The sequence below is a fragment of the Crocodylus porosus genome, unplaced genomic scaffold (assembly GCF_001723895.1).
Source record: "Crocodylus porosus isolate Cpor-Errol unplaced genomic scaffold, CroPor_comp1, whole genome shotgun sequence".
Lineage (NCBI taxonomy): Eukaryota > Metazoa > Chordata > Crocodylia > Crocodylidae > Crocodylus > Crocodylus porosus.
The window spans coordinates 93,005,318-93,018,333 of record NW_017728931.1 but is presented as its reverse complement, the minus strand read 5'-3'; the positions used below and the strand labels follow the sequence as shown (position 1 = coordinate 93,018,333).

The window sequence follows — 13,016 nt, the reverse complement described above, 5'->3', positions numbered from 1 at the left end:
GCTAGCTTGGGGGCAGGCCATGACCCTCCCCCTGCAGGGCCAAACCACACCCCTTTTCCCTGCAGAGCTAGGCCATGGCCCCTTCCCTCCTCAAGGCCAGGTGGGGCTGAGATGCCCACTTTTTCCCCTGCAAAGCCAAGCCATGCTCCCTTTCACTGTGAAACTGGGCTGTACCCATCTTCCCCCCCAGCCAAACCACAACCACTGTTTCTCTGTGGGGCCAGGCCATGCCCCCTCTCTCACACAAGGCTGGGCCATGCCACATTCCTCTGTGGGAAGGGAGCAGGGGGAGCTGACCTTCAACCCATCCATGTAGTCCAAGGGTGCCCACTGCACCTGTGCTGTGCCAGATTGGGATCTGGCCTGCAGACAAATGGGACCCTGCCCTTCAGGCCTGTGGGAGGGGAAAAATGTGAGCATCATTGGTACAGAGTGTAGTCTCTAAAAAGTATTCATGTAATACAAATTTATGCTAAAAAAAAAATCTTCCATGATACTCCCAAGTCCTTATTGCAGCCAGCTTATACTTTTTACCAGATATCAGACTGCTTTTGTGTACATTTATATTTTGAGATGATAAAATATTTGCAAATTGAAAATACTTAAATATTCTGGCTTTTCTGGATTCTGCAATAGCTCATCTTAGTGTCCCGACAGTACTGCCAGGCAGTTTTGCTGGGTAGACTGTGGTAGTTGTTTCTGTGGGTAGTGTGAGAAAACCAGTTGCTCCTTACTTGATGTGCATCACCACATTTTTCTCCAGTCTCTGATTCATGCCCTATAATCTCTGCTCTTTCTGTAGCATATGAAGGGCACCAGTTAATTGGAAGGGCACTGTATCCAACAGCACAAGAGTGAAAGATGAGAAAGAAGGGTGTTTTATTTTTGGCATGTGGTGGGACATGAGGCAGGAGGAGAAATATAATAGCACATGTTTAACAACAGTTTGGTAAATTAACAGGTGTCTTGATGTCATGGTACTATATTCAATGTTTTACTATTAAATGGAAGAAATTCAAAATCTTCTAAACATAGAAACGTGCTCAACTGGCTGCATTCCCATCCCACATCTAAAATGAGCACTTGAGAAGGCTGGAGTGGCATGTTACATTAGGGGGAGAAGCTGTCCTATATTGATTTGATTTGAAAATTATCTTTGAACTGAGATCTTTGGCTTCCTTCCACTTTCCTCAGTAATAAAATTAAATAGATATGTAATTGGTACTTATTTACAGTAATCACTTTTTAGTGCTGGCAGTGGTGTCAGTCTAAAATAGTGTAGCATAATCAAAATAAAGTGCAACTATATATGGTGCTTTATGCTTTCAACTTTTGTTGAACTCTGTTAGAATTGGGCGCTCAGCACCATGTAGGAGTTTTGCTCTTGACTTCAGTACATAGGCGACGGGTAGAGGGGGTACTGACAGGGCTGTCCCCACCACCAACACCACTGACAGCATCTGCGGGTGCTCAACGTGCCCCTCCCCTTGATAGGGCTGTCCCAGCCACCAGTGCCACTGGCAGTATCTGCGGGAGCTCATCGACACCACTGGCAGCATCCATGGATGCTCCGCTGCCAATGCCGCCGGCAGCATCTGTGGGTGCCCCTCCCAGACTCGAGCCACCAGTTGCCCATGCTTCAATGGGAGCAAAAGCAGATCTTTGGTTTGGGATGCATAGAAATTGTTGTACTTCATCATATGTAGCTTAATAAATTTTCATAGAGAAGTTTTACATATGTTGGCTTTTTGTACTAGTAAAGCTATATTTATTATAATTTATTTGTAATTGTGCAGCTGAAATGGGAGTTAGTACACTTATATCATAACTTAAGCTTTCAAGTGTTTGATGAGTAATACTTTCACAAAAACAAAGGCTACTTGTGTGAAGTGATGCACACCCACTTATTTGCTAAGAGCTGCTGTTTTAAACAATGCCAGCCATGCCATGCTATGTGCATCATCACTTAAAGGTTTTTCCTATTCTTAACATAAGCTAGTAAATAGTGATTATTTATGGGTGAGTGTGTCTCTAAAATATGCTGATTTGTTGCATCTGTACTTCCCCTTCCTGAGAAGTATTGCTTTGACTCTCCCACTCAGATTGACTTGCATACTATTTTTTTTGGTAATGGTATTTAAATGTCTTCCTGGAAATTTCTAGGGCTGTCAAGTGTAGGCAATTTTTTCTGCTTCTGGTGATCTTGTGTTTTCTCTCCCTTCTGGTATGCAGCAATTGGATCGCTTTGTTGAAATGCAGTGAATGTTTTTTAGGAGCTTTTTTGTTTTTCTGAAAAAAGGAATTTTCCCACAAGTATAACATGTGGGTATACTTTATTCAGGATTTTCTGAAAGAGTCCTTGTTTTTACCATCTAAAAAGATTAAAGGAAAAAAATTGAAGCTTCTGTCATATGTATGTTGTACATCATTCATACTTGTGTACTGCTATTTCCTGACTTTTGAGTGTTGTGCCTTGCAGCTTTGGCTCCCTTTCTTAAAACAGTTTATTTGTATTGATTAAAAATAACATAATACAAGAAACTGGAAAATAATATCCATGTAACAAGTTAAAACTAATAAAACACTTAGTATTTGTGGACTTGTCATTAAAGAGAATACTATTTTGTAATATTTACCTGCTGATTTATTTAAAAAAAAAAAAGAAAAAAAAACTATAATAGTCAAACAGTACTTGAAAATGTCAAGACAGAATAAGCTAAAAACAAAAATGTTTTGTAAGTTCTTACTGCATATAGCATACTCATAAAGAATAGTTCAGTCTACCAAGCTTCTTTTCATTTAAACTTCTTGCTTCCATTTTCTTTTGTCAGCACAGTTGCATCATGGGGTATTTGTGATTTACGGTGCCTCTGAGAGAGAGAGAGAGAAAGTACAAGGGCATTCACCACCATATTTACCACTGCATTTCTGCCACCACAGTTCCTACTTAAAATACAAGAAAAAACTGTTTCTGCTGGATGCTATATCAGGGGTAGGCAAAATATGGCCTGTGGGCTGGATCTGGCCTGCCAGGTCATTCTATCCAGCCCGTGGGCCCCTAAAATTTTAGAACATTAATATTTATCTGCCCTTGGCAGCCTGTCAAAGATGACAGGAACCAGCAGCAGTAGGGCCCAGGGGGAGCCAGTGGCAGGGCTAAGGAGCCACAGCAGCAAGGCCTCCTTGCTCCAAGCTGAAGCCTCTGCCTAGCAGAGCTTTCTGGCCTGGGACCCTGGGGATGTTCCTGCCTTCCTGTGCTGGAGGGAAATTCAGATCGAGGTGTGAGAGGAGAAAGGGGAGGGAAGCAGGGAAAGACCGCATGCCGTTGCCCCAGTCCTCAAGGCTGGGCCAGGGCTGGCCAGCTCCTGTGGTCCTGGTGATAGAGCCGGGAACCACAAGGTGCCAGAGCAGCTGGTGAGTGGACTGGAGGGAGCAGGAAAATGACTGCAGAAGGTGGGGGGAAGGGGCAGTGAGTGGATGCACAGGAGTCCAGCAGTAGCCAGGCAAGAACGTGGAGTCTGCACCAGAGCTCCAGGGCCAGTGCTGGTGGGTCCCAGAGCAGGGCGGCAGGAGCATGGGGCCTGGCCAGCAAGAGCTCTGTGTAGTTGGGCTGGCTCCCCTCTCCCTGCCAGCACAGCCCAGCCCGGCTCCATTGATCCCTGCTGGCCCCCACCAGCACGGACCCCGTGCTCTTTCCCAGCTGTTGCTGCTCTCTGTGTGCCTGCTCACTGCCCCTTCCTCCCACTATCCACAGTCATTTTCCCATTGTCCTGCTCGCTGATGCTGCCACTTCAGTACCACATGGTTCCCGGCTGCAGCACTAGACTGCAGGATTCGGCAGGAATCAGCCCGCCCCCTGCCATTCTTAGCTGGCTCCGTGCGGTGCTTACCAGGCTGGTCCAATTCCTGCTGTGTCCTGTGGTCTCGGACATGCAGCTGGGATGTGGTGCCAGTAGCAGACAGGAGGAGAAGTGGCAGTAAGCAGGAGCATGGGGCCTGCACTGGTGCCTTGAGGCTGGGAGCAACAGGAATGCAGAGCCCTGGCTTGGAGGAGCGCTGGCAGGGTCTCTGCTTGCCATGAGGGGGAGGTTTTGCACATAGCCTACCCACCCCTGCCCCCAACACATGCCACAACCCTCCCCAGATCCACCTTATACCCCACACATCCACAGGTACACCCCACGCCTACCAACCCTCCACACATACCCACCTACATCCTCCCCCACACCCCACCCACAATATACAAGAGTAAGACTTCATTTTAATGTATTATACTATCACCTGTAAATTAGAACGAACACACACACACACACACACACACACACACACGACAAACATTTTTTTTAAATGAAATTAAGGGATGTTGTAGTACATGTTTGATTTTTTTTTTGTGTGTTTTTTTTGTTTGGTCTTTTTTTTTTTTTTTAGAATATGATTCAGTATTTTTCTGGTTCTGAGGTGGCAAACCCCCTTGCTAAAAGGAGTACTTATGGGGGACAAGGGGAGGAACTTCTGATGGCAAAGGTCAGGGGTTAGAAGGCAGGACTTCTGATCCCAAGATGGTGACCAGGAGGTGAGCTACCCTTGTGGCCCTCGATGGCTTGCCAAAACTCAGAAAGCGCCCCTCTGCCCAAAATAATTGCCTGCACCTGTGTTATAGTCTCTCTTCCTCCTTGGGGAAGGAGTTATCTCAATATAATGGCTGCTGTTACTGGTTGACGTGGAAGAAGCACTGATGAGCTCCGCAGGCAGCTGCATCCATATTTTACAACCAGGGGGGCAACGGGACATGACTTTAAGACCTTTGAGGATTGAAACAGAAAAAAATCTTGGAAAAAATATCCCACAGAAATCAAGAGTATAACACGTATATTGAATTAAAAGATGGAGTCAAGCTAGTGCTATGAATTGTGTTTTACTACATCTTGGTAATATATGGCATACATCACATGATTGCTACTGTGTTCATATAAAGTAGGACATAGTTTGAACTTGAATGTACCCTCACTTGAGGTAAAGTAGAGAGAAAATCTTACTATTTTTAATGCATTCTAGATGTGTTTAGGGAGCCATCATTTAAAGTATAGCCAAATTATTCTGTTAGAGGATTTCAGAGAGGGCTCTACTGAATGTCCCCATGTGTATATGGTGGTTTGAGCCAACATAAGCAGAACTAAACTAATTCACTCTGAAGTATTTGGTGTCTAGCATTTTTGGTAGCTTTCCTTAAAAATGAGTTCTTGAAATGCCTCTCAAGTTTGGTAATATTCGCTTTACATTTTTATATTCCTTAGTTTCAACATACAGTACAGAAATAAACATAATACAGTGCCTGTTGTGTTACCTACCTGGAAGACTAGGTGTTTTACAAAGTCAGTATCTATATTCACTAGTTCTGGAAGAAAATGCTATTGTTTCCTCTGAAATTTATCTTTTTTTTTCTCCTAAATTCCTAGGTAGCTGCAGTAAGCACCATTGTAAGCAGAGGAACACCACTGAAAGCATTTGTTTTTAGAAACTACAACCACCTTCCAGGTGTCACGTCTCATTATATCGGAGGATGTCAGTATAAATTATGGCAGGCTATTAGAGCATCATCTGCTGCACCAGGTTACTTTCAGGAATGTACACTGGGTAACGACCTTCATCAGGTAAGTTTGAAATAGTATATTCCAATAAATATGCTCTTATGTTGAATTTGGGTAAAATATATATGAATAATGAAATACCTACTGAAATCAGAATTAAACAAGATAATTTAAATTAGCAAGTAGCAGCAGAGAGAAAGCCCAGGAATATTAGGGAAAGGAAAGCTAATTCTTAGCTTTCCTAGGAATTATACAGCTGTAAATATAAGCATAAAGTACTAGTGTCAACCACGATCCATACACTTGGGTACTTACACTTCTTATTCTAGAAAGAAACATTATATGAGAGTTGCAAATTTCTACAAAGTTCCTGCTTTCAAGTGGTAGTTTAAGTGTTATTTCATTAAGCAGGTGCTATGACTTAGTATTTAACAACAGCATAAAGCAACCTTTTCAGCCCATGGGCTGGAGTGACCCAGCTCAGGTCAGAGGTAGGCAGGTGCAGGACCCATCCACCACTGCTGCTTTCTCTCTGCCATGGCACAGGAAAAGTTGCCACTAGTTCCACAGTATTAAATTGCCAGCCCCTGGCATAAAGTATAAAAAATGTGAATGGATAATAATATGCTACTGTAACTTAATTCCTCCTTAACGAGTGCCAGAACTCTCAAGAGAATTCTGCTTGCTGTCTCCTGAGACTATGTGCTTGTATTATCAGATTGTGCTGCCCTAGCATCTCTTGCAATTTTTCCTTTACTGATTTGTCAGCAGTGTTTATCAGTGGTGATTGAACCGGAGACTTTCAATATCAAAGGCTCTAGAGCTAAAATAAAAATTGGATTACATTATAATTATAGTGAACTCCAACCTTGCATATGGAACAACTACTAGATAAGGGTACAGCACACTTCAGCCAAGAAGTGATACTTAAAGCAGGGCAGGCCACAGCAAGAACTGTATGTTATGCAGGCTGCACCAGGGTGAGCCACAACCCCTTCCCACCCCACCTCATGCGGGCTGCACACCCTGTGGATGTCCTGCCTCCTGCCCCATTACACTGTGCACCCATGACTCTCTCCACCCCTGCACCGTGCACCCACAACCTCCTTCCCCTCTATACCTCAACTCCCCCAGTACACTGTGCCCACGTAACCCTGGCCTCACCCTCAGCTCCCCATGCTGCAGTATTGCTCCACCCCTTGAGCTGGGGGCAGGAAGTGACAGCGGGAGCAGATGGGAGACTCCACTTGCAGTTGAAACACTTCGGGAGTGCATTGTCTGTGCACAGTTTGAAGGCTGCCAGTTGGACAGTGACTTAGACTAGTCTCTTATTTTCCCAGCAAGTTACATTAGTGTCATTTCTTGCAAACTTCTCTGTAAAGATCCATCATATAACTTCTCTGAATGATGAATACAGAAGGATCAGTCTGTAAATAATTGAATCATGTATCTTTTTTTAATAGAAATGAATATTTTATTTAGCATATTAGGAGGGAAGAGTAATATAGAATAACACTGAGGAAAAAAAAACAAATTTTAGATTGAATCTAAAAAGAATTTATATAATTTCTCATGGTGAGGAAGAGTTTTGCTGTGGAATAACCTCCTAAAGTGCTAAAAGCCTAAGCTCTTTACAAGTTTTCTAACTGTATTGTGTGAAACAAGTCCTGAGTGTAATTACACAAAACTAAATGTGTTCGTGGTAACTGCAGAACTTGTATACATTTATAAATTTTCCACGTACGGAATCTGATTATTGGGGGGTCATTTTATAATCAGAATTGGCTTATGTTCAAATAAATACAGTAGGTAGAGACCTACCAAACTTGCAGTAATGCAATATTTGCAGAAATCATAAATTTGGTAGGTCCCCTGTGAAAAAGCATGGGGACCACAAAAAAGCTGAAAAATGTCCAGCTGGGAGGGAGGAAGGAAAGGGAAACAGAGGCGGGAAGCCCTGGCATCATGAAGCCCTGGGGGGCAGGGGCAGGGAATTTTGTAGAGGAGTCCCCATGCCTGTGGCCAAGGGGCTCCAATAGTCCTGCCCTTCCCCAGAGATTGACAGATGGCCACCTGGAATAAATCTCTGGGCAGGGGGGAGATTTCTGGGGCCCTGTAGCCAATCAGAGGCATAGGGGGACCCACTACGCTCCACCACAAAAATGGTGACATGCGCAGCAACCATAAAATTGGGGGCAGGGCAGCCCCTGTGAATTAGTTAAGTCCCTAAAAATAGGACTTGAGTGTACCAAATTTATTTCACTGGAGTTTTTCAATTGAGTGCTGACTAGGTGCCTATCTACACATGCTCCAATGTTCCAGTTAGAGCACATCGGAGCAAACTTAATTTAATCAAGTCCGCTGAAGCGTTCGAGTTAGAATGCTCCAGTGTCCTGGTGCATCTCACGTATTTAGCGTTCTTTGTTTAAAATGGTGGCACTTTAACTACGTCTTGTTGAACAAGCTTTAGTTAAAGCACCCCCACTGCTATTTAGAAACATAGGGTGCTGAATAAATGAATTTTAATTAACGCAGCTCCCAATAGCCACTGTAATTAAAACTTCCCTTCCCACCACCCTGGAGCATGTGTATAGGTTTTCTTTTTTTAATCGCATCTCTTGTATATTGTTGAATATTCATAGGAATAAAGTAACTCGCTGCATATCCCTACCCATGACTCATTACATGTCCCTACAGAATTATTTCTTATTACTCTATATTTTGTCCATTCAGTCCAGTTTTAAATGTCAAGAAGTAGGATTTTATTAACTCATTTCAAGTGTTTGATAAATTTTGTAGTTAGGGAAAATATATTAAAACTTCATAAACTGCATAACTTTGCAATTTAAGCCATTATTTTTCAAGTATGAATATTGACAAGCAGCTGGCTTACTATAATCAGCAATATAAACTATTGGCTACTAGACATTTCTGTGTAGTTTTTTCTTTTCCAAGTTTTTCTATATGGGGAAGTTGTTTGTACCAAATCAACCAACCCTGAGAATTCTTCTGTTTTAATGCATTGCTTTGTCATTTGCATTTTAAGGTCATTTCTCTTATGCAGTGGGTTTTATGTGGCATAGCACATGCACATTTTTCGTAAGTGCAATTGAGCATGGGAAGAGGAGAAAAATTTAGGGCGTTTTATTTTAAAAAATTAAACATAACAGGCATACATGTCATGCTTATTCCCACTTAAGAACTCCTTGAGACCTAGCTGTTTTGTCATCTTCTATCTCGGTGGTTCTCAAACTTTTTGAGCTGGAGGCACCCCACTATAACTTTTGTGAATTGAGTGGCACCCAGTTTTAAAAACTAATTTATATATTATACTGCTTACCTCCTTGCAGGGTGGGACAGATGGTGGGGGGCAGGGGGGAGAGTTCAAGGTAAGAAATCATCCAGATGGGGACAAAACTGAGCCTGCACTTACCTGCTTCTCAATTCACACCTCACTTCTCTTCAAACCACCCTTCAAAGGATCTGGTGGCACCCAAGGTACCTCAGCACCAAGTTTGAGAATCACTGTTCTGCCTGGCCCAGGAGGACTGGAAAAGGTCTCAGTCTTTGGAGGACTTGCAAGCTTAACTCCGTGAATGGGTTACTGTTAAGCTGTGTAAATAACTTTTTCATCTTCTCACTTTTCTTCCTGCTCTTTTTTTTTGCTGGAAAGCATTGTTTACATCAAAGACTGTATAGCTTCTACATCAAAGACTATGTAGAACCAAAATCTGTATGTGTAGCATTTTTTTTCTTTTTAAGAATATTTAGGCTGATACAGGCTGCTTTTTAATAACTTAAGGCAGCAGCTGGCAACCTTTTCAAGTTGCAGACCAGAATGGCCAAGCTTGGGGCAGAGGCAGGCAGGAGGGAATGCACTAGAATATAAGAAACATAGGAAATACCATACTGGGTCAGACCAATGGTCCATTTATCTCAGTATGCTCTCTCCAGCAATGGCAGAAGTGGATGCTTTAGAGGGAGAACATCTCTGGAGTGAACCATCCCCTATTCAGTACCCTTCCTAGCGTCCACCATTAGTTAGAGATGCCAGAGAAAACATCTCCAGCCATTTTCTGTTCATTAGCCATTGACAGATTTGTCATCCAAACTTATCCAGTCCCTTTTTTAACCTGGCTATTTTATCTGCTTCCACAACCCCCAGAAAAATTAATCCGATAGGTTAACTATATGTTGCTTTAAAAAGTACGTTCTCATGTTAGTTTTAAACACATTACCTACTCATTTCAGCAAGTTCCCCCTACTTCTAGTATTCTGGGACTTGATGAACAACAATTCCCTGTCCACGTGGTTCACCGAGTCCCAGAATACTAGAAGTAGGGGGAAGAGATGACCAAGGGTGTCCACTTGGTTCACACCCTTCATGATTTTATTGATCTCTATCATATCCCCCCTCAGCCTTCTTCTTTCTAAACTGAAGACTCCTAGCCTTTTATTCTCTCTTGGTATGGCAGCTGCTCCAGGCTCCTGATCATCATAGTTGCCCTTCTCTTTGCCTTTTCTAATTCTGCTACATCCTTATTGAGATGTGGAGACTAGAACGGCACACGGTATTCAAGATGTGGGCTTACAGTCAATTTATATAATGTCATTTTATTTTCAGGTCCCTTCTTAATAAAGCCCAACATTTTTATTAGGTTTTTTGGTGGCTGGTGCACATTAAGCTGACACTTTTAAAGAGCTATCTACAGTGACTCCAAGGTGTCTTTTGCAGGAGCATTGGGGAAAGCTCCCTGTCTCTGAATGCTGCCAAATCCCCACATCCCTGGGTGGCATCAAATGGCTTTGCAGGTCATAGGTTGTTGATCCCTGTTTTAAGGTCACTGCATGCCATTCTGGCAGTACATAAAGTACACAATAGTTTTGTTATACTCTAAAGTTTCTTTTCACTCCCAGAGAGCTAGCGTCATGAAAAATCAGTCCGGTATCTTCAAGTACATAAGAGCAATTAGCCTATTTGCCTTTTCCCCCCCTCTGCTCTCATCTCTGTTCTTTCTTTACTGGTTCCTGTGCTTATAAAGACTTCCCAATTCCATTTAGCAGAGTTGCTTTTTCGTTCTCATTCATCTGTCTCCAGGAACTTTAATTGGTTTCATTATAATTAGGAAGCAAAGGGAAGGATGTGATAAGCGAGATACTGAATAATTCCCACTTCTAGGTTTCCCAATCTTTAAGTATAAGGCTTCTTGAACAGGCATAGTTTTTGTTTGTTTGTTATACATCCATCTATTTTAATTCTGTTGGAAAGACTTTATGTTGTAAATTGTATAGTTAATACCTTGCGGAGCTCAGATTTTTTCTGTAGATTTTCAGTTTATAGTAATATTTGTGTTGCTCCACAATGAAATACCAGTTAAGTTCAGCTTTGTATTTAGAAAAGAGTAATATATGGGAATTTGTTCCCTGGGTTTTTAGTCTTGGGGACTGAAAGGGATTATTTAAGAACAAAATGTTGTATCGTTTTGTCAGCTGGTTATACCTTCATTACTGAATGCAAAGACAGTGTTAGACAGTTGACCTAACTTTAGAGTACAAGGATAAGTGTGAAAATAATTTATTCTGACATTTCCAAATTGTAGGTTTTCATAGGTGGTTGGCCTGTTCACTGATGTCTACCATTTCTTTCACTGATGTTGTCTGGCCTGTGTTGAAATGCTAGTCCTATCTAGAGCAGAGAGAAATAGCTGGATGGGTGGAGCATGTTTTGTCAATATTTGGAAGGGCTTTAAAATTTATTAAGCTAATGATCTCTTAGCAATTATTCTGAAAGAGTTAAATTTGAGAAAGTACGCCCTGACGTTATAATATGAATAAATGTTATTCCAGTTTGTTGATATAATATCAGCTGCTGTAAAGTTTTTTTTTGTAAATTATTTGTAAAAGAGCTCACAAAAAACAAACACCATTTACATTCATTCAGTCAGTCATGCCATGCTGTCTTGTTCTGCTCTACCAAGTAGGAAAAACAGTGCAGCTGTTAGCAGATGAAGGGATGAGGATTAATATTCTTTGTGGCTCAAACGAGGCACACATTATCATTAAAGGGATTTAATCTCAGATGCATTCTTCAGTAGGAACCATGCCGTCGAGGGAGACCAAATGATGATGTCAAGATGTGGAAGTTTGTGTGTATATGGTGCATATCTAGAGTATCTTATCTGAAACCGCATCTGTGGTTTATTAACCTCTCCCAGCTGTGCTGTCACCTGTGAATTTTTTTTTCTTCACTTCCTTCAGAGGGGGAAGTTATTTCTTACAGTCTCTCCTCTTATTTTATAGTGTGACAAGCACTCCATCCAGGTTATTTAGTAATGTCACTTAAGTATGCTGTATGGTATGGTGAGCAAATTGCCAATTAAATAATAAAGGCGTCTAAGATTCAACAGAAATCATTATGTACACTTCATTTGGTAGGTTACACAGGAAGAACTAAACTTGTAACACAGGATTAATTTTAAAAAATTAAAGCAGTAAAATATCTCTCATAGCTCAAAGTATGTTCATGTTAGTATGACACTTTCTCCCTAGCATTTCTCTTCAAATTTCTCATTGTGGCACTACTCCATTATAACTTTTACTATTAAAACATTAATGGCTAGCTCTCCATGAGTGCTCCCATAACTACATTGTCTAGGTCTTTTTTTTTTTTGGAGTTAGATAGCAGGGTGGTTAAATTGCTAACGGAGAGTTGACTGCCGTAAACATTGGTGGAACCTCATCTGTGAAGGTGGAATAATGGGGAAAAAGAAGAAACAGCTTAGAGGTAATTGAAAATGCAGCCCTCTAATACAGAAAATTAAAAAGATCAAACTAATGCACTGTACTACCCGAAGTTCTACTGTCAGTTTTTAAATTGAACTGGTTAGAGGTTTCCAAACAAAGTTTTTCTTAATAACTTCCTTTCCCAACTGGTTTAAAATTGGCAGATTTTTTAAGTATGCTCTGGAGTGCCTCCTAATAGACACAAAATTTAGATCACCTTGGAGTTCTTTATACTTATGGGGTATGCCGTGGCCAGGCATGTGCTTATACAGGCAGTTTGTAAGAACTAAATGCATTTTAAAACACAGCCCCAAGTATTTATTATCTTTTTGTTAGAGGTGCACCAGTAGAGATTTTGAGGACCGATACCAATAGCCAGTTTTTAAGGAGGGATATCGGGCAATACTGATCTGATTTCTGATACACAGCCTGGCAACTTGAAGAGCTGCATGCAGTTGGTGAGTCTGGTGGAAAAGGGAGAGGAGAGGGAAGAGGTGTGGGGTGGCAGATCAAGGCCCCTGCAGTGAGGGAGCGAGTGAGACTGGGACAGGCGCTGCCCAGCCAGGGCAGGGTACACAACAGAGCTACGGCTTATCTGGGAGGTACGGGGTTGGGGTGGCAGCTCCCACCACTGCACACACCTCA

The 13,016-nt window shown here is 42.0% G+C and overlaps 1 protein-coding gene across 1 annotated transcript in view; it reads left to right on the top strand.

The window, feature by feature from the left end:
* PNPLA8 (patatin like phospholipase domain containing 8) overlaps positions 1-13,016 on the top strand; it is a 74,151-nt gene that overhangs the window by 25,192 nt on the left and 35,943 nt on the right. The window contains exon 8 of the mRNA XM_019543379.1: positions 5,457-5,651. Within this exon, the coding sequence (XP_019398924.1) occupies positions 5,457-5,651 (195 nt within the window). The remainder of the gene's footprint in view (positions 1-5,456; positions 5,652-13,016) is intronic.